Raw genomic sequence first — 19,768 nt, forward strand, 5'->3', positions numbered from 1 at the left:
CGGGACGCGCTGCTCTCTGGTCACGTGCCCGAGACGTGTCTGCGCGCCCGGTCGCCGCGTTTGTTTCCGGAAGTGCCGGCGCGGCCTTGTGGGGGGCGAGGCGGCGCCAGGCGGGATGGAGATCACCCGGGGCAGTGAGTGGCGGCCGGGGGCGCGGGGGCGGCGGCGGCGGGGCGGCCCTCGCTCTGACCCTCGCTCTGTCCGCAGATTTCAAGAGCGCGCTGGGCACCGTCTACGCGGCCGTGGAGGACGCCGATTTCCTGGCCATCGACGGGGAGTTTTCAGGTATCGGGCCGAGCCCCTCCCGCCCCCCCCTCCCGCCCCGCGAGCCCCCTCGCCCCGGCCGAGCCCTCAGGACTCGCTCTGCTTGCAGGCATCAGCGACGGGCCGTCCGTGAGCGCGCTGACCAACGGCTTCGACACCCCCGAGGAGCGGTACCAGAAGCTGCGGAAGGTGAGCCGGGGGTCGCTGGGCCGAAGAGGGGCAGCCTCGCTCGAGCCCCTCCCGCTGTAAAACCTCTGGCCGCCGCGCCTCCCCCCCCCCCAACCCCAGTTTCTCTGAATCAATCACCGGTTGCTTAGAACAGTGTTTCTCAACCTTGGCAACTTGAAGATGTCTGGACTTCAACTCCCAGAATTCCCCAGCCAGCGAATGCTGGCTGGGGAATTCTGGGAGTTGAAGTCCGGACATCTTCAAGTTGCCAAGGTTGAGAAACACTGGCTTAGAATGTCTGTTCTTTCCCCCCCCCCTCCCCCCCAGCACTCCATGGATTTCTTGCTGTTCCAGTTTGGCCTCTGCACTTTTAAGTACGATCCCACAGAATCCAAGTATGTCCTTTTCGTGGTCTTTAAAATTAAGTGTGCTGGCGTGCGTAACTTGTAAACTGATTTTCAACTGTGTTTTCTTTTAGGTATATTATGAAATCATTTAACTTCTATATTTTCCCCAAACCTTTGAACAGAACATCACCAGATGTCAAGTTTGTCTGTCAGGTATATATGTATTTCCCCCCTCTGATTCCAAAATAATAGAGAATCCAAAGCAAAATCTTACACAAATGCAGTGCTGCGAATTGCATGTTTTATTTATTGTTAGGAAGGTTGATTATAAATTATTAAAAAGAAGTTTTTTGTTAAAGTCAGAAGGATTTTGTCAATTTGAGAGAAAGTTTCATAAACGTGAAGTGGCTGCAGCGTAAAGTATTTTCTTCTTCGCCCTCTCAGTATTTCTAGCCTGATGTTGGAGAAAAGGAAGGCAAATTGCCTGGAAGCTTCCTTCAAGGCCAGCAGTTTGAATTGTAACTGGGAGATTGTAATTGCTTTGTCAAATGGATAAAATATATATAGGCCATTGTGAATTGGCATTTTAGTAATGAAAATTAATTTCATTAGATTGAAATAATTTGTAGAATCATTTATAAACTGTTTTCCTGTTTTTCTTTCAGAGCTCAAGTATAGATTTTTTAGCAAACCAGGGATTTGATTTTAATAAAGTTTTTCGAAACGGTAAGCATTTCATAAACATTTTAAAAGTAACTTTGCAGTTCTATAGCTGTAGCTTCAACCTCTTTCTTTCCAATATTGTGCAATCTGATCATGAAGAAAATCCTGTTTCTGTAATTGTGGTTAAAGTTTAATTCCCATCACTGAGAATTCTCTCCTACCAAGAGAGTTAAAAATGCTCCTACAATGCATCTGGGGGAAACCAGGATAGGAAAGGATGACTAGATGCCCAGATGTTTAAATTGGAACAGTTTTAAAACAGAACTTCATCTGAGTCCACCCACTCATCCCCATCTTCCCCTCGTTTTTCTAAGGTATCCCTTACTTAAATCAAGAAGAAGAAAGACAGTTACGGGAGCAATATGATGAGAAGCGCTCTCAAGCCAATGGGCTGGGGGGCTTGGCATATATGTCACCTGGTGCTGCCAAGCCTCCATCAGCTGTTCCTGAGGATCAGAAGAAGTTCATCGAGAAAGTTGTGTAAGTGAATATACAGTCTCCGCTTGGAGAAGAAATCAGAACCCCACTGGTAATGGTTGCGTTTAGGTTTTCAATTATTTCCTGGGCCAGACATAGTTTTGCCAGGAAGAGGCTCCTCCTCCTGTCGCTGTCTGACAGACTGGAAATGGATTGTCAGCTTTTCTCATGCAGTGAGGGCGGCTGATGGAGGCTGACCACCGCAGTGTGTTACTCTGGAGCCCTTTCAGCTACAGAGGCCTGGCTTTGGGCTCCGGCATGATCAGGATGTGGGGGTTTTAACTGGGTTCAGGGCCTTCGCAGGTGTGGTGCCCGCAAGAGGCCCGTCCATCTGCATTTGTCTACTTAGACTCTATTGATGCTTCGTTTTTGCTGATGCTACATTTGTGGGGATTCAGTTATACTGGTTCCTTCCTCATTGTTTTACCCACTTGCCCCATTTACGTTGAATTTCTGAAAGTACTGACTTAAATAGTGATTTGCGATAATGTACACAGTGTGGATCCATTAATAGTAAAACTTGCCAGCTCTCCCATTTGGGAGAACATGAGCCATTGTGCACTAGCAGCGGGACGGTGGTTCTGCCTTGCTTGGGCTGGTACTCTGCTGGTTGCAGACAGCCCTCCCCATTGTGGGAAGAGGGCAGCCAGAAAGAAGACGCCTTCTGCTTCTCTCCCCCTTTTCAGAGAAAGGATAGAAGATCTCCTGCAAAATGAAGGAAACACCACCGTGCAGCTGGAGCCTTGCACAGGGTTTGTTCCTCCGGGTCTCGGGCAGAGCGTTGAGTAGAGGAGGTTGGCTGGGCAGCAAAGAGGAGGAGGAGGAGGAGGGGAGATGGCAACCTGAGTCTCTTTCTCTACTTCTCTGTAGATTTCAGAGGAAACTAATCTACCAGACGCTGAGCTGGAAGTGAGTAATGCTGGTTGCTACAAGGAGAAGTAGCTGAAGCAGCCTTCTCCGCATCTGGGGAGCCACAGCTGGGGGTGCTGCGTTCCTTAGAGGGCAAGCTCCCCGTCCCCTGGGCGGAGTTGATGCAAAGCTACTGGCCAAAGAACCAGGCCGCTGAGTCTGCTTTCCCTTCGGGCATTTCTTTCCCCTTCCTTCACCAAGCATGGAGTTTACACTGATGTTTCTGTTTCTGAAGTTATTGCCAAATGTGGCATTTTCTTGATTATTTTCTTTTCTGCAAACCTAGGGAGGATTATTGTTAATTCTTCTTCTTCTTTTTTTCAATTTCGCCATAGGTTTCCAAAAGGCATCCATGTTGAAACTGTGGAAACAGAAAAGGTGACTAGTTCTGCATTTTCCATTTTACACCTTGGTAGGACTGGGATTTCCCAGACATCACCAGGAGAGTTTCGGTGGGCAGGTGGCAGCGGCTCCTTTGACGGCCTGATGAGGGGCTGAGCCCTTACAAAAGAGTGGGGAGGCTCATGTGCTTCTGAACCTTGGAACAATACTTTAAAGGCCTGCTGCCCCTCAGCTATGCTGGGGTGGGAGCTTGCAGGATTCCCAGCCGGGGAAAACCATGTGAGGAAGTCAGATTGATTCTCCCTCCTCCCCCACCCAGGAATTTGACGCACGTAGCTGTGTAGGAGCGCTCGGTCATTGTGCTCTTGCTTGCTTGTGCCCGCATTAACCTTTGTGGCTCTTAGAAGGAGCGATTCATGATCATCAGCAAAGTGGACGAAGAGGAGCGCAAGAGAAGAGAGCAGGAGAAGCAAGCGAGAGAGCAGGCAGGTGCCTCCGAGGCCTCTGCTGGGGCCGGGACTGCCTGGCTGGGCTTGTGGAAGCCTCTCCGCTCCAGTGGGAGAGGCTGATTCGCAGGGACGCTGGGCTGAACCAGGCAAAGGACTCACCCTGGGCTTCTCGCTTGCAGGAGGAGCTGAAGGATGCGGTGGGGTTTTCCCGAGTCATTCACGCCCTTGCAAATTCGGTATGTTTGTTGCCTTGAAATTGTGAGCAAAAGTAGGCCGGCCATCGACAGCTGACGTTGGCCAGGAACATTCTCAAACCCAGCGTAGCAAGAGGGGAGGCCGGGGGGGGGGGGGAGGAGAACATGCTCTGCCTCTGCCTGAGCATTGGGCTGGGTTTGCCTCTCTACAGGGCAAGCTCGTGGTTGGACACAACATGTTGCTGGACGTCATGCACACCATCCATCAGTTCTACTGCTCCCTCCCCGAGGTTGGTGGATTCTTCCTTGCACTGAGATCTGCTTTTCCTCAACATGCCCTTTGCAGGAAAGTCACCTCCTCCCTACTCACCTGTCTGGGACACACCTAGACCGGTCGTCCTGGGTGGAAGGTGGCCACCAGCAGCACCCCGTCCTGGGTCCAGTAAGGATGATGCTCCACTTCCCAAAGGTCCGACTAGATTGGTCTGGGATGTCAAGAGCTCCCAATGTGCTCCTCCCAGGAGTTGATAGTCAAAGGAGGACTGCTTCCCTCTGCAACCTTCTCTCTGCTCTTCCCTGGAAGCTTGCTAGCTTTCCTAACTTCCAAAAGGTTCTCATTAGAGTTCTCTTAAGCTGGCATCTTCAATGTAACATCCAACCTTTTCTTTGGCGTTGCAACCTTTGCTTTCCTCAAATAAATTGTGCATTGGAGCAGTTTACATCATCTCTTTCGGTCTCAACAATCTGATTCCTTTTAAATTTCAGGATTTCAGTGAGTTCAAAGAACTAGCAACATGTGTCTTTCCAAGGTGAGTGCTTTGCTAGTATGTAAGAACACAAGCTGATTCGGTTCAGTCGTCTGTTTTCTCAGTGGCCCTCCAACTATCCAAGGAGACACCCCCCCCCCACTCCCTCCAGCAGAGAGAGCCCCTCTGCCATCAAGGCTAAGAGCCATGGATGCCTACAAGGAGCATCGCTATAATCCTCCTCTTAGGGAACATTCGAACTTAGGGTCCTGCTGATTCTTCATTGTAACCATCTTATTTCAGGCCTGCCGCCCCTAATACGTTTTCCAGAATTTGTAACTCTCAAATCTGTTTTACAGGCTATTGGACACTAAATTGATGGCAAGCACTCAGCCATTCAAGGTGGGACATTTGCATTTCCCGTTAAAGTAGCATCATTATTAGCAAAGTTAATGAAGTGAAATAAGACTGTTTTGCAAGAAAGATAATACGCCATTTTTGCACCCAGTGAACTGCCTTTTCCAGGCCACAGAATCCTGTCCTCAGGAGCTCTGGCTGCTTGCCAGAAGGCAAAACCGCTGAGCACAAACGGAAGCTACCATCACCTGGGGAGGGGGTGTCCTGGAAGGTCCCGAGTGTCGCTTTCTGCCTTCAGCAGGAGTTCTTGGTGCCCCTGACATGGCCAGTCCTACCTGTTGCTCAGTTGGAGCAGGTTCCTCTGGCCATCGGGGGGCCTTTAGTTGTCTTTGCTAATTCGAGTGAAGGCAAGAATAATACCGGTGAGCCTTGGAAGTGTTTTGCATGGAGCTCACAAGTGGATGTATATTTTGGTTAATTCCCAAAGTTTAAGAAGACATTGGTGAAAACATTAGAAGAGATTTCATCATCATCTTGCTTTCTTGCTATCAGTTGGTATTGATAATCATGGCCCAAACTACATTAGTGGACTGTAGCACAATGTAAAACTTCTGAGATGGTGCTGGTTTTAAAACTCTCAAACTCTGTTTTGACTTCTAAAAAGACTTTTCAACCACTGTGGTCTTTCCAAGGAGTCCCAAAGTTTGGGGAAACATCCATGTACAGCTTGTGTGTGTGTGTGTGTGTGTGTGAGAGAGAGAGAGAGAGAGAGAGAGAGAGAGAGCGCTGACATCAGCTTGCATCAGAGATGCCTCATGCTCTCTTCTCTTCTCAGGAAATCATTAAGAACACATCCCTGGCAGAGTTGGAAAAGCGTTTGAAGGAGACGCCCTTCAGCCCTCCAAGAGTTGGTAAGGCAACAAAGAGCAGCTGAAATCTGGCTTTTAGTAGACGTGGCAAGTGAGCATTTAAAAATGTCCTTTCGCTTTGGTGGGGAGAAATTTACTGGATTCTCTCTAGCATTTCTATATAATTTGGGTGGGGAGTTTAGGTCTGGCCTTCAGAAACACACAAAACTAGTAGCACTTTTGAACCCGTAGCTGGATGAAAAAGGCTGGAATTGGTGCTACTTTTTGATCAGAGGCAGAATAAAGACTTTCTTGGGCCTGCTGGGTGGGGTCAGCAAAACAGTCTCTGGGAGGAAACGGGGCACCTCAAGCAGCCTCTGCACCCCTGTCTGGACTCAAGCGTTCCTCCTCCTCCTCCCATCCAGGTGACTTTGAGTAAAAGCATCCTTTCCTTCCTCAGAAAGCGCCAAGGGGTTTCCCAGCTACAACACGGCTTCAGAGCAGCTCCATGAAGCTGGTTACGATGCCTACATCACGGGCCTCTGCTTCATCTCCATGGCAAACTTCTTAGGTACTCTAACCTCCGCCCACTGCGCCGCGGCCTCCACTCGGCCCATCGCGGTGATTTTTGTCATATCCTTTGCTCATTAGGTTCATTTCTCAACCCTCCCGCAAATCACGTTTCTACCGGTTCAAAGCTGATCGAGCCTTTTTTCAACAAGTGAGTAACAAGCATCCTTGAAAAGGATCCTGCTGCTTTCTGAAATTCTGCTGTGACTTTTTCAGTGGGGTTTGTGTTGTACTTTAGAGCTTTGGCATTTAGAGCAGCGCCAACCTGTTTGCTAGAAAGGTTTTCTTGCCCCGCCATTTAGTGCAAGTTGCTGCCTTCGGCTGAGACCACCAGGGCGCAACTTCCGGGAGGCCAGCATCCCCCTGACCTTGCCAGGTAGTTTAGAGGTGCCCTTTTGCTAGCTTTTTATGGAGCTAACTAGATAAGCGGAGACAAAGACATCTTTCCCTTTTCCTTTGTGTAGATTTATGCCCTTGATTTATGCTCTTGCCCCGTGTAACATCCAAGTGACTCTCTAACTTTTGTTTCAGATTATTTCTGATGAGGGTGATGGACATTCCATATCTCAATTTGGAAGGACCAGATTGTAAGTGTTCCCCCCCCATCTTTAAGAGCGTCAAAATAGTGGGATGGTTCATACCTTTTTGGTTCTGCAGCAGCCTGTGAGAAACGTTTTCCTCTTTAGTGGGGACTGAGTTGCAGTAAAAGGAGGAATCGACTGAAGGTTGGGAAGGAGGAAAGGTTGGGTAAAATGCGCATGAGCCGATCCAGGTCTGCCTCTGGATTTAAGTCTGCCGTCCCCAGAGGGGTCTTTCTGTGTGGTAGCAGCCCAGTGGGGGAAATCTCGCATGGATCTTAGCTACTGGACTTTGGCTCCTGGGTGTGTCGGGGGTGAATGCAGCAGATCTCACCAAAAATATAAATCCTTCCCGAAGCTCATATCAGGTTCTTCTGGTTTTGTAGTACAGCCAAAACGTGATCACGTCCTTTATGTTACCTTTCCCAAAGAGTGGAAGACAAGCGACCTTTACCAGCTCTTTAGTGCTTTTGGTAAGCAGAGCCCTTCCAGGGACAAATCCTTACAAAAGGGCAGCTGGATTTGGCCGCAGGGCTTCTGGGAGGCCGGCCAAAATGGAAGGCTAAAAGCCAAGGGTCCTCGCATTGGTGGCTGGAGAGTAAATGGGGTTTGTGGGTCCCTTTCAGGCAGAAGAACTCCGCAAAGCCTCCGCCCCTCCCTAGACACGTCCCTGTGGAGGGGGGTGTCGCTCTTCCCTCTGGCCCTCCCTGCTTCAGGGGCATCAGCCTCCTTCTCCCTCCAGGATGAGAGCTGCCGCCCCTGTTCCACATGGGGTCATCTTCACTATGCTTGGAGAGATCTGATCAGAATAGAGTTTACGTTCCCCTTCCAATTTTAGGAAACATTCACGTGTGTTGGATTGACGATACATCAGCATTTGTATCCTTGAGTCAGCCTGAACAAGTACAGATTGGTGAGTCCCATAGAACCTTGAAAAGTAGCCTTTGTGGCTGGTTATTTTTACTAAACATCTGCTAACGGTCTGAATGTTTCAAGACCTTCCCTACATCTTTAGCCCCTTCTCCACTATTTCTCTTTCTGGTGGTCTACCGGGTGGGAGTGGCCAAAGGCCAGGAGAGGAAAGGCAGGGGACTCAGGCTGCTCTGCCTGTTGGTCTTGGACAAGGAAGAGAAATGAAACCGTGGCCCACAGCCTGACAGACGCCTCCAGGTGACTCTGGCAGAAGTCAAGGGGTCAAGGGACGGAGGTGGTTTTTCAGGCAGGCCGGGGCGGACGGTTGTGCCCGAGGGCCTGCAGGGCCGCTGGGCAGCCTTGGGAGGCAGCTGAGGGGGACCAGTTTTGCGGACTCAGCTGGAGACTGTCTAGCAGATGGAAGATTGCAGGCTGTGGGGCAGCCAGGAGTACAAGCAAGCACAGAGGCCAGAGGATCCCTTCCATAAGCCTGCTTGGTTCCAGCACAGGAGAGGAAAGGAAGCTTTGCCTGCTGGGCTGTTTCCTAACAAGCCAGGCTCACTCTTGAAGCAACGGGTGGGTGGGGAGGGAGACCCTTGACTTGGGCCCTGCTCATGTCTAGCCGACCTTCTTTCTTGAATCTACCTCTCTGCCCTGAAGGCTGGGGGCACGAGAGATGCCTCTTACATTGGGAAAGAGAGTTTTACAGCCCCCTCCCCCCCAACAATTTGTACCTGAACCCCCCCCCCTCCTCCTCTTGAGCTTTCTGGTGCTTTTCTTAGGAACAGGATATTGGCTTCCTTCACCAGGCATCCTGGTTAGGCTCCCCTGGTTGTAGCCCGAGCCTCCCCCCCCCCCGTTCCAAAGGGCTCCCCTGCTCCCTCCCTGGAAGAGGAAGCGGAGGGGTGTCCCTCCCTTCAGCTCTTTGGGCCGGGAAGATTGGAAGCTGCCCTGGGGAGGGTTCCCTTCGGAGGGATTGTGTACTGAACTCTTTCTACAGCTGTTAACACCAGCAAGTATGCCGAAAGTTACCGGATTCAGACTTACGCAGAATATATTGAGAAGAAGCAGGAGGAGAGAAGGCAGGCAAAGAGGAAATGGGCAGAAGACAGTTGGAAGGAGATGGAAGTCAAGCGCTTAAAGACGCAGGCCAGCCCCTTCGCTCTCCAAAGCCGTTATTACAGCGTTTGCAGGTGAGGCAGGTTGGGGGCCCCCCGGCCAGTTCTGCACCAGGCGGGTTTCAGGGGCAGGAAAGTGACTCGGTTTGGTGACTCCTGCAGCCCCGGAACCTGCACAGCCGGTTCAGCTGGGAAAGCACGAAGCCCAGTTGCCTCCTGGGGAGAGTTCAACCCGGGGAAAGGAGTCTGCGCCAAAAGCCGGGTGCCGGCCTCCCTCCTTCCATTCCGAGTGTGAGAGAGCAGAGGAGTCTGGTCACATGGATGCCAGATGGTAGCCCCGTTGCCCCAGGAGGGACCTAATAGGGCCAGTCCTGTCCTGCTAACAGCCGAAGAGTTTGAAAATGCAGGGGAAGGAGCAGCTCTCAGGTGTGCTGCTCCTCCGCCAGAGTAACATTTTAAGGGCTAGATAGGAACTTGAAGCATTACTGTGTTGAACTGGCACAAGAAAGATGGCTGCGGTTGGGGCTTAGCCAAAGAGTGAGTGTCGATGGCAGACCTGCCCCTTCCAAGGGGACACCAGCTTGGATGACCGGGGCCGGTGCAGTGGCCAGTCCGGCTTGAAGGAGAGCCAGGTTAGGCAGCTGTTTTGTGACACAAACCAGGATTGTGCCGGCTAGTAATCAGGACGGCCGGAGAACCGGTTGGTCCTTCTGAGAACAGCTGCAGGCGGCCTTAGGGAGGAAGGCAGGGAGGGCGGGATAGCGTTCCTCCTCCTCGCTTCAGGATATGCTCCCTTGCAAGACTTCTAGGAAAGGCCCCACAGGAGGTCTAAACTGGAGGACTAAAATATCTCCCTTTCGGGCTTCTTCCACTACCCCAGTTTTTCAACCCCCAGCTCTGTGGGGAAGAGAAGCATGAGCCCCATCCAAGAGGAAAGCATCACGGATGACCTGGAGGAGGTCACAGTGCAAGAGGGGGACCTGGCCACCCCAGGCCCCTTCCAGGAGACCCCCGGAGAAGAGAAGCAGCAAGCCAAGAAGCTGAAAAAGGGCAAGAGGGAGCAAACGGTGGATGGTAGGTGGTCTACGTCGGGTGCTTGATCTGACAGCTGTGGGCGTCCTCGGCCCGTTTGCTGACCGACAGGCCTGGCGTAAGGGGAAACCTCCCGTTTCTGGTTTTCTACATTATCTGGCAACTTTGAACAACTGGTAAAAGAACATGGCAGAGGAGGTGGCTGCACCCCAGTTGTCTTTATTTTGCCCAGCATTGGGGTTCTCAAAGCACACAAACGGAGCTGCCGAGGCTGCTCAGATTCAGCCCCCTCCTCTGAGTACCCAAGGGAGCTGCGCAGGGGAGTGGGGGGCAAGACGGTTGCTGGCCTGGGAATCATCCCAGCCAGCATGGAGAGACTTTGGCCTGAACGGGTTGGGCTTTGTGTTTGTTCAGCTGTGTGGTTGTGTTGTGCTTCTCTAGGGGGGCTCAAGGCCCCTCCCGCCAGGCTCTTCGATGTGCCGGACACGTGGTAGCTGCCAGGAGCACCAGTGAGAGAGAGCTTCCCTTCCAAGGAACCGGTGGCGGCGGCAGTGTCCTCCCAAGCCAGCCAGAAGGAAGGAAGGAGGCTGGGCACACAGGGGAGGCAGGAGGCAGTTTTGTTTTTTAATCTCTACGGAACAATCACAGTCACTGTTTTTATGTGTATGCATGCGTGTACATGTCCGTTTCCTTGATTATGTGGAGGCCTTTTGCTGTCGTGCGTATTGCATCAAAAGGCCAAACCGTGGGGCTGGACCATCCATTCATGTAACGTGGCAGAGTCTATGTGCAGCTTGCTCTGCTGGTCCCCTCCGTCCCCTGCAGACATTCGGGCACATCAGTGGCCAGTCGGGCGCCTGGCGCTTTCAACCACTTCCTTCCCTGCCATCTTCTGCAGTCGTAGAAGTGCATTTTATTCCCCCCCCCCCAATTAAAGAGGAACTGTCTGTTTAAGAAATAGGTCTCTCTCTTCGTATCCAGTTTGAGATAACTGGCTTACTGTACCTGGAGGGGAGAGAAGCTTCTCAGGCCCCTTTTCCCTTCATCTGTGACTAGCATTCTGTATTGAAAGAGACAAAGATAAACCAGCAGCTTCACCGGCTTTTATTAGTTTGAAAAAATCAATCCGCTTTGGTAGATTTCATAAACGTGGTTTGATATTTAACATTTTTGTATCGTGGAATGAAAAATGTTATTTCCATACAGTGAAAAAATTAAAGAATCTTTTTCTTAGGAATCTAACTCTGCTCGTGTTTCTACAGCTGGGCCCTTTTTCCTGCAGCCACATAAACCCTCTGCCTGGAGTGGCCCTTTGCCTAATAAGCAGCTGGCCCGGCTGCAGAAAAGCCCCCCACCACCACCACCACCAACAGGGCTCCTCCTGTGGAAGGCTGATCCTGAAAAGGGGGGGAGGGGGGCACGGGAGAAAAAGCCCGGCCTCTCTGGTGGCTGCTAGCACAGCCAAGGGGGGCCACTTTCCTCCCCAGGAGAAACTGCCTGCAGCTCCTCCCCCGAGTTCCCACTTTCTGCTGCTGCTGCTGCTGCTGGCAGAAGGACCCCTGGGAGCCCTTCCTCCCTTTCCCCTGCCTCTTCCGGAGGCTCTTCTGGAGCTGCTTTTCCCAGGAATCGCTTGACAGGTTTCCTTTTCAGCCTAGATAAACTGCGTTGGAGAGATAGGAGTTGGTGTTAATTGTGGGGTTATTATTCCCTGGTGGCCTTAGGGGTGCAGGGAGTCCACAAAGGACGGGAATATTTGCTTTTCGGCAGCCCCGCTTAGCAAAGAATTGGGGGGGGGGGGGAGAGAATCAGGAAGTTCTCAAAGTCTGAAGTCTGTCTGGTCCTTGGGGAGGAGGTTTCCCTGGTTCAGCAGCTGCCCCAAAACGTCCACATGGTCCTTGGCCCCAGCTTTGAGATCCAACAAGAACAATAAGGATTTTTAGGAGCATTACGGTAGCATGGAAAAACACAGCTGCCCCCAAAGTCCCTCATTTTCCCCGTGGAAGGAGCCCTGAATGTGTGGGCCTGCTCCCCCCCCCCAGCTGACTTTCCAGTGGTTCCACCTAAGGGAGGGGTCGGCCCTGTGCAGACGATGCACGCATGAACTCTCCAGCCCCCCCCCCCAATATGGCATGCTGCTCGTGCCCCTTCTGATCCCCATTCAAACAGGGACTCTCCAGCACCTGGCGGGGAGGGGGGGGCTCAGTCCCTGCTGCAACTCACAAAGGCCAATTTGCTGGTCTTGCCACCCCCATTTCCCTAAGACTGGGACCTTGAGTCGTTGAGCCCCCCCCCCACACATCTGCACAGAAGCCTGATTAGAGCAGAGGGGCTGGGCTGCCCCTCCCCCACTCCCTCCAGCCCCTCCCCTGGGCTGCCCAGCTAGGAGGTTTTCTCCCACGGCCCCTTCCGGGATTCCTAGCCCACGTACCCTCCAAGTGAAGCCTCCCCCCCCCCCGGTTGTCCTGTGCTGGCCTCCCATCAGCGCCCCAGAGCAGAAGGTGAGGCCAGAAGCGGGACTTTGTGGGCCAGTTGGGTACCAGGCAGCTCATCTCGCCCCCAAAACCCCGACTCTGGATTCCCAGCCTCCCACGGGGAATCCCTCCTGCAAGAGCCCCAGAGCCGCCCCGTACGCGAGGGGAAGAGCGGGCTCGCTTCCACCCGAGGCAGCCCGGACGGCTGTCAGCTCCGGTTCTTCCCAGATGGGAGCCCACCGGCTCCTCCCGCCCGGCGCCGACCCGCAGCCGGCGAGCCCTGCCTCTCCCGGTCCTTTCCCCTCCTGCTGCCGTGGGACTGAAGGGGCTAAATCGGGGCTTCAAGGGAACCAAGCCGAGCATCCTGAGCGCCAGGACCCTCCGCGCCTCCCCGGGTTGTCTTCGCCCAGCCAGAGGGACCCTCGCCCGCCCGCGGAACTCCCGGCCACAAGAGCAGCTAGGCGGCGGCTCCCTCGGGGGAGGGGGCTCCGGCGGGCATCCGCGCTGGATCCTGGCGGGCCACTCACCGCTGTTTCGCTCGGACTGCGCTCCTCGGCCGCGGGGCAGCCAGTACCTGGCCGCGAAACTCCCCCCATCCGGCGGCGGCCGCAAGAGATCCCGCGCCGCCGGCAGGACAGCCCCTTGAGGACCAGCCGCTTGGAAAAGGAGGCCTGCTCCTCAGCCCGCGGGGCAGCGACACGGCCGCGTGGATCTACAGACGGGGGGCGGCTGCAGATACAGGCGGCCGCCCGTCCGCTCTGGATGTCTGGAAGCGGGGGGGGGGTGATCTCCCCAAGAAGAGGACGTGGGCGCCCCCTGACCCGCGTGGGCAGAACGGAAGGCTCTGGGGGTCCTCCTTGAGGTTGCGCAAGAAATAAGTTCCCTTCCTCCTGGAAGCCCCGCGGAGCGAGGAAAGCTCCGTGTCCGCCGCCGGACCGCCCTAAAAATGAGCCCCTCCCATTCCTCCAGTCGTCCCCGCCGGGGAAAGCCAAGGGGTAGCTGGAACTCGCGAGGCACGGACGGGGTTCGAACCCGTGATCTTCGGTTTACGAGACCGACGCCTTACCACTTGGCCACCGCGCCTGCGTTGAACGGGGCGCTTCGCTCCTATCTAGGCTGGCGGCGCTCCCGAGAACCACGCGCTCCGCCCCCGCCCCGCCTGCGTCAGACGCTCCGCCCCGAAAAGGGTTCCGGAAAAGAGTGGGAAGGTCTTCGTGCGCATGCGTCCTCGCCCCGTTGCCCTGGAGTCGACCGCGTAGTGCGCCTTTGCCGGTCGCTCGGGGCTGCCCGGATTCCGCCGCCGCCGCCGCCCCCCCCACGGAAGACACCTCCGGACTCGGTTGTCAAGCAGACGGTTTAATGGCGCCCCGCGCGGCCCCGCGCGGCCTCCCCCGGGCGGCCCTGCCCAGCGCCCCGCCGCCGTCTGGCCGGTCGCCGCGGGCCGCCTCGCCGCAGCTCCCCGGACCGGCGCTCAGGGCGGGCCACCTGCGGCACCCGGCCGCCGTTCTTGTCCATGATGCGCTGCGGCAGCGCCCAGCACACCGTCTTCCCGGCGGCCCCGCGGGGCTCCTGGGCCGGGCAGGCGTAGCAGAAGGGCCGGGCAGGCGGCGACCCCCTGCGCTCCCCCGCGCCCGTCTCCACTCGGAGGCTCAGGCCGGCCCTCTGCCGCGGGCGCAGCGCCGCCTCCAGCCGCTTCTGCAGGTGCAGCTGGAGCTTCCCGCGGGTCAGGTGCAGCCGCAGGAAGAGGCTGGCCCGCGTGGGGGGCGCGTCCCGCTGGCCGCCCGCCGCCTGCAGCCCCACGGAGAAGGAGAGGCCCTCGCCGCGTGACGCTCTTTCCCTGGCCTTCCGCGAGGGGGCCCGGCCTTCCTTCAGCCCCGCCGCCTTTCCTCCTCCTCCTCCTCCTCCGTCTGCCTGGCCTCGGCCGTGGCTTTCGCCTGCGGGGAATCTCTGCGCGCTCCCGGCTCCTTCGGCTGCCCCTGCCGCCCCCTCTGCCTCGGCTGCCGGCTGCGGGAGAGCCGAGCAACGCATCGTCCCTTCCAGCTGTGCCGGCCGGAGCCTCCCGCTCGCTCCCTTCTCCGCGGACAGGGCGAGAGGCCGGTAATGCAGCGTCCCTTCCAGCTCCGCCTGGTCGTCCCCGTCTCTTTGGCTTCCAGTCCCGGCTCCGGTGGAGGCGTAGCGCAGGCTCCCTTGCAGCTCTGCCGGTCGGTCCGCCTCTCTCTGTCCTGCCGTGGCTCCTTTCTTGGGGGTCTCTGAGGGAGCCCTGTAACGGATCGTCCCTTCCAGCTCTCCCCCTTCGTCCCCGTCTCTTTGGCCTGGCCCCCTCTCGGGAGACGGTGCAGGGAGGCCCCGGTAATGCATGGATCCTTCCAGCTCCGCCTGTTGATGCTCCCCGCCTTTGCTTCCAGTGGCTGCTCTGCTGTCCGTGTAGCGCATCGTCCCTTCCAGCTGCCCCCTCCTGTCGGGGGACGGGGCTCTGGGAGGCTCTGCCTGTTCACCTGCCTCCCTTTGGCTTCCTGCCCCTGCTCCCTTCTTGGAGGCCGGCGGGAGAGGCCTGTAAGGCGGCTCTCCTGGCTGGTCCCCATCGTCCTTGCTTCCTGCCCCTTTCCCACCTGCCTTCCCTCCTCCTTCCTTGAGGACAGCTGGGAGGTCCTGTCGCTCCTCCCGTGAGGTTGCAGCTTTCGGAGTCCTGGTTTTGCCCTCGGGGTCTTCTGGCTTGGGGCTGGGGCTGCCTTTCCCAGCCGCTCCCTGGCTCTTCGGCAGCACGGCAAGAACCACTTTCTTAAGCCGGATCCCTTCCCCTGGTGCCCCTGTTTCCTGGGTGGGGACATCTCTAAGAGGCGTGGCTGGTGGCCCGGGAGGGGGTCCCTTGGCCTTCTTGGAGGGGGCGCTGGGAGCCAAACTGCTCTCCTTAAAGAGGTCTGTGAACTGCACCTCCTGAGGTTCTTCCGTAGGAGGCAGGGGGACCCTATGGGGGGGCTGGGCCTTTGGGATCAGGAGGATTGGCTTTGACTCGGGCCCCCCGGGGGTCAAGGCCCCTTTCCGAGGAGTCTTCAGGACCAGGAGGGGAACGGGGGGCTTCTGAGGAACCCCCTTCTCGGGGCTGCTGGGGTACTGGGGGGCCTTTGAGGGCCCCCAGGTGGCCTTTTCCGTGGGTTTTAAATGTGGCGCCGGGATTCCCCAGGTGAAGACCATGAATTTGTGGCTGATGTTGAAGTCGATGATGCAAAGTGCCTCCTTGGCCACGAAGGTCAGCGCCAGGTGTTTGGGCCTGGAGATTTTGTTGCCAAAGCGGATCAGCTTCGGCAGAGGCTTTATGGAAAGGATGCTGAAGGTGCGGAGGGAGTCCTCGACCATTTCAGGGAGGGCTCCCTTCTGAACTTCCACCAGTTTCACCGTTAAATGGAAAAGCAGCTTCCGGAGTTCTTCGGGCTCCACTGAGAGGAGAACGTCGTTTGTTTGGCTTCTCTGGGCATCTCTTGGCTTAAGGCCCAGGTTCTCCTCAGGAGCAGGGAAGCCCCCTTTCCCGATTTCTCCCGGCTTTGCCTTGTGAAAAAGGTAGTAACCTTGGGCTCTTGGAGGCTCCTGGAAGGGCTTCATGTAGACAGCCAGGGCGTTTCTGGGGAGGGGGGGAGGCTGCGCTGGAGCTTCCGGGATTAGTAAAACAGTTTTTGTAAGGTCCCCACGGAGGAAGGGTCTTTTCCCCAGAGGCTGGAACTGGTTGACAGAGTTGATGACCACAGTGGGAACCCCACAGCGTCTCTGGACCATTTTCTTCTTGATGTGAAATTCCAGGAAGCCTCGGCTCTTCTCCTCCATTCCTTTTAGCACAGGGGGGACTTCCTCTGGGCGGGGGGGCAAGGCGCCAGTAGGCTCTGCGGTGACCTTTGGTGGAGGGGGCTCCTCTTCCTCTTTTGCACAGGAAGGTTTTGGGGAGGATTCATCTGTTGTTTTAGCAAGTTCCTCTTTCTGCTCCTTCACCTCGACAGAGTCCAGACACCGCACGGCCACTTCATCCAGCAAGGGGAGAGCAGGAGGTTTCTCTCCCACTTCCTCTTCATCCCCGATCGTCAACCTGGGAAAGGAGCCCGGGGGGGATGGCAGGGGCCCCATGCGGATTTCAAGAGATTTCTCCACCAGAATGACCTGGTCCTCCTTTTCAAAAGTGGAGCTCTGGACAAAGTTTATGTGGGCAAAAGACGTCTGTGGGACTCCCTTCATTCCAGGATGACTCTCGGGAAGCAACTCTGCGACTTTTATTTCAGGAATTCTTTCTGGGAATAAAGGGAGAAACGACGGCCGGCGTTGTTTCCTTTTCTTTAGAAAGCGAAGGGCATCCGATTCCGAGGAAGAAGAATCGGAGCTGCTGGATTCGGAAGTGTCCGAGGAGCCGTGTATTGTCCAGGAAGCATCTGTAGCCACACGGCAGCACAGGTTCAGGTGCTTCAGGAGGGGCCAGCAGGAGGAGGAGCCGGAGGGGAGGGAGGAGGAGGAGGAGGAGGAGGAGGAGGACGACTTTGGCAGAATCACGGTGCCCCTTAATAAAGGAGGTGGACAGGGGAGGTGCTTTGGGTATATGTTCTCATCTTGACACAGGCTTCGTGGGGTTTGGTATGGCTCATAAGGATGCCGGGGCACCTGACAAGGCGGCTCATAACTGTAGAAAGAGAGAAAAAAGCAGAATTTTCCTACACTGCTAGACATTAAAAAAGTCTTTCCATTTCTCCAATGTGCCCCTTCCTCCCCTCTTGGGGAATCTTCCACCTTAGACAATTCTTCAGACCTTAACTTGTCTGAAGAACTGTTGTGGCTGTTTTGTGATGCCCAGATAGGTGGACCCGCCTGGCCAGCCCCACTCAGCCTTCCCCAGCAACACGGGGAGCCCAGGCCCAGCCAGCTCTGAGCAGCCCCCACAATGGAGTTTCCCTGCCGTGAGTGAGGGCAGAAAGTGCCCTGGCAGAGAACCTCCTACAAAGACAGATTTCACCTACCTTTCAAAATCAGGTGTTCGTTGCCTCCTGCAAATGCAGCCAGAGTCTATAACCGAAAAAAGGGATATATTTGGAATTTATTTTTAATCCACATGGGAAGTATTTTTAAAACATCCATCAAGCTGCCTTGGCTATCTTGTTATTGAAAAGAAAAACCTGCCAGGCGATCCTCTTTGAACGATGGGAGAAAGAGGAGAATCGATGCTGGCTTTGGAAAGTCTTAAACCTGAGTTGGGCAACTGCAGGAATTGGAGATCTGGCAAAAGGCCTCCTAGGTCAGCAAAATGGGGATCGCTGCTGAAGCTGGGGGAGACCAGGGCAGGTTCTGAGGGGAGCCCCATATGGGGAGTGGAGGGGGGAAAGTCCTGTGTGCCACCAGCTCTCACAGCACAAACAGCCACCCTCCCTGGGGAACCTGGAGGTCCCACCCGAATGTTGAATGAAAGTTGCGTTTTATTGTTTTATTTTTATTTATGCACTGTCTTATGTTTTTGTTTTGCACCCCCCTTCCCATGTATTGTAAGCCGCCCTGAGTCCCCTCAGGGAAAAGGGCGGCCTATAAATCATAAATAAATCATAAATAAAATGCCCCTGGGGCCCAGCTCTCATGCAGGGAAAGAGGAAGCTGGAATAAACCTACCTTTTGCTTGTGTGGCTGGAAGGTCTTTCTCGTCTTCGGACTCTGCTTCAGGCTGCAATGGGGGAAAAACGTTAGTGGGTTTCCCATTTTCTCCTGCTGAAAGTGCATTCTGGCTTCCCAAAGGGAGATCGCAGCCATTGGCATCTCTCCTGCTTCAGCCTGAGGGGGGAGGGCCCTCTGAGGCTCCTGGGCTTCTGTCCAGCTGCCTTTAGCATGGCACCGGATGCCCAGGTTGCTCCTGCTGCCCACCGGGTGCCCTCTGGTGGCTCTGGGGAGGGCTTGGCTGAGTTGGCCCCTACGCTCTGGAGGTCCCCCTACAATTGTCTCTCTGGGGCCATCTTGACTTGCGTGGCCTCCTCTGGGCAAAGGGTTGGGGAGGGTCGATGCTGCCTTCCCATGCCCTTGCCTATGTAAGAGGCCTTCTGAATAGAGATGGTTTCTGTGGCTTGGATTTCTTATCAAATGTTGTAGTTTTATTTGTTAACCCTGCTGACTTGTCCTTGTATGGGACAGGTCCTCATTTCAGAAAAACCAGGATGCTTTGGCTCAACTGGGGCACATCTAGGCCCAGCGTCCGGCCCCTGGATAAACCTCTCCCTGAAATACAGCCAGTCTCGGATACAGTAGATCCACAGAAAATAAGGATGTGGCTCAGCGTTACCTGTTTTAATACCACCCAATATTTGAAGGGCATTCTGTACCACTGAAAGATGGCCCCTCCATGTTCAGAGGCAGTCTACCCCCGTTGGCTTCTTGCCGGTAATTGCAGCCAGGAAGCTGGATATGGTGGGGGTCAGCTTTGACCCTGCAAGGCTGGTCCCACACTCTCCGCTCCACTGAGCCCTCGTGCCCCCCCCCAAAGCTCACCCATGCAAGTGAGCGTTTGTAGTTGCAGTGGCTGATCTCCCTACTTTCTCTTTAGTTCTCGGGACCCTTTGCAAACGGAGGCTCTCCCTCTGCCACTGCAGGGCGGCCTTCAGTGCCGGGTTCAGGCTGGGCGAAGCTCACGCAGAAAAGTCTCGGAGGGAAGCTGCTTTTGCTCAGCCCTGGGCTGGCGTGGGCGTGTGTGGGTGCAAACTGCCCTGGGGCTGCGTCAGAGAATGCGATACGCAAAGCCATCTCTTTACCAGGGGAGGAGGGCTGGGCTGCGCTGCAGGGCTCTCCGTTGCACGGGGCTGCCGGAGCTGGGCTTGCCACATGGCCAGGCAGGAGGAGGTCCAGATTTCAAAGCCCAGCCAGAGCAGCACCAGGACTGCCCCAGCCAGGGGGAGCCCCCAGGTCGTCTCCGAGATCCAGCAGAAGCCTTGCGAACACAACATTTGCCGGAACTGGGACAGCAGGCTTCCCTCCGGGCAGAAGCCGGCGGGGCCATCTCTTCCGTCTGCTTCCCTAGTGCGGCTCCAGAGAGGGGGGGGCCCACTGAGGTCCTCCTGCAGCACTAAGGAACCGAACACCAAGGCTGCATAGCCAGGCCTCATGGCCCCTCCAGCCAGCTGTGTCCCCTCTCCATCTCTTCCCCTGTGGGCCGGTCAGGAGGCCAATGCTGCTGCCTGATGGGTCACAATAGGTGCCCTGTGGGTGCGGTTGCTAAGGGGCCTGGCTTTTGTGCTGGCAACCTGCTGCTTGGCCGGAGGG

The 19,768-nt window shown here is 55.5% G+C and overlaps 2 protein-coding genes and 1 non-coding gene across 5 annotated transcripts; 1 reads left to right on the forward strand and 2 right to left on the reverse strand.

Moving 5' to 3' along the window:
* Positions 1-13: 13 nt before the first annotated feature.
* On the forward strand, positions 14-11,271 carry PARN (poly(A)-specific ribonuclease). 3 transcript variants are annotated; one of them, XM_087728959.1, is made up of 24 exons: positions 14-134; positions 208-285; positions 374-453; positions 760-827; positions 911-992; positions 1,445-1,505; positions 1,817-1,982; positions 2,666-2,731; positions 2,850-2,888; positions 3,224-3,266; positions 3,635-3,715; positions 3,859-3,915; positions 4,086-4,163; positions 4,639-4,682; positions 4,979-5,021; positions 5,812-5,887; positions 6,285-6,395; positions 6,476-6,545; positions 6,926-6,981; positions 7,359-7,445; positions 7,811-7,885; positions 8,885-9,077; positions 9,883-10,076; positions 10,476-11,271. In XM_087728959.1, the coding sequence occupies exons 1-24, from the start codon at positions 116-118 to the stop codon at positions 10,526-10,528; spliced, it is 1,920 nt and encodes a 639-aa protein (XP_087585085.1). In that variant the 5' UTR covers positions 14-115; the 3' UTR covers positions 10,529-11,271. The 3 variants fall into 3 exon arrangements, with proteins under 3 accessions (XP_087585085.1, XP_087585087.1, XP_087585086.1); XM_087728961.1 differs by having other exon boundaries at positions 9,898-10,076; XM_087728960.1 differs by having other exon boundaries at positions 3,638-3,715.
* Positions 11,272-13,516: 2,245 nt separating this feature from the next.
* Positions 13,517-13,588, reverse strand: TRNAT-CGU (transfer RNA threonine (anticodon CGU)). The gene has a single exon. It is a non-coding gene; the product is annotated as a tRNA-Thr (tRNA).
* A 187-nt stretch (positions 13,589-13,775) lies between these two features.
* Positions 13,776-18,827, reverse strand: LOC148042642 (uncharacterized). The gene is made up of 4 exons (XM_087729226.1): positions 18,795-18,827; positions 18,134-18,185; positions 17,494-17,539; positions 13,776-17,159 (listed from the first exon to the last, which is right to left on the reverse strand). Exons 1-4 carry the CDS (start codon positions 18,825-18,827, stop codon positions 13,862-13,864), a joined length of 3,429 nt encoding a protein of 1,142 aa, XP_087585352.1. The 3' UTR covers positions 13,776-13,861.
* Between the last annotated feature and the right edge of the window lie 941 nt (positions 18,828-19,768).

This window comes from Thamnophis sirtalis, unplaced genomic scaffold (assembly GCF_051295495.1).
Source record: "Thamnophis sirtalis isolate CommonGarterSnake01/CBP01778 unplaced genomic scaffold, rThaSir2_p1.2 scaffold_14, whole genome shotgun sequence".
NCBI lineage: Eukaryota > Metazoa > Chordata > Lepidosauria > Squamata > Natricidae > Thamnophis > Thamnophis sirtalis.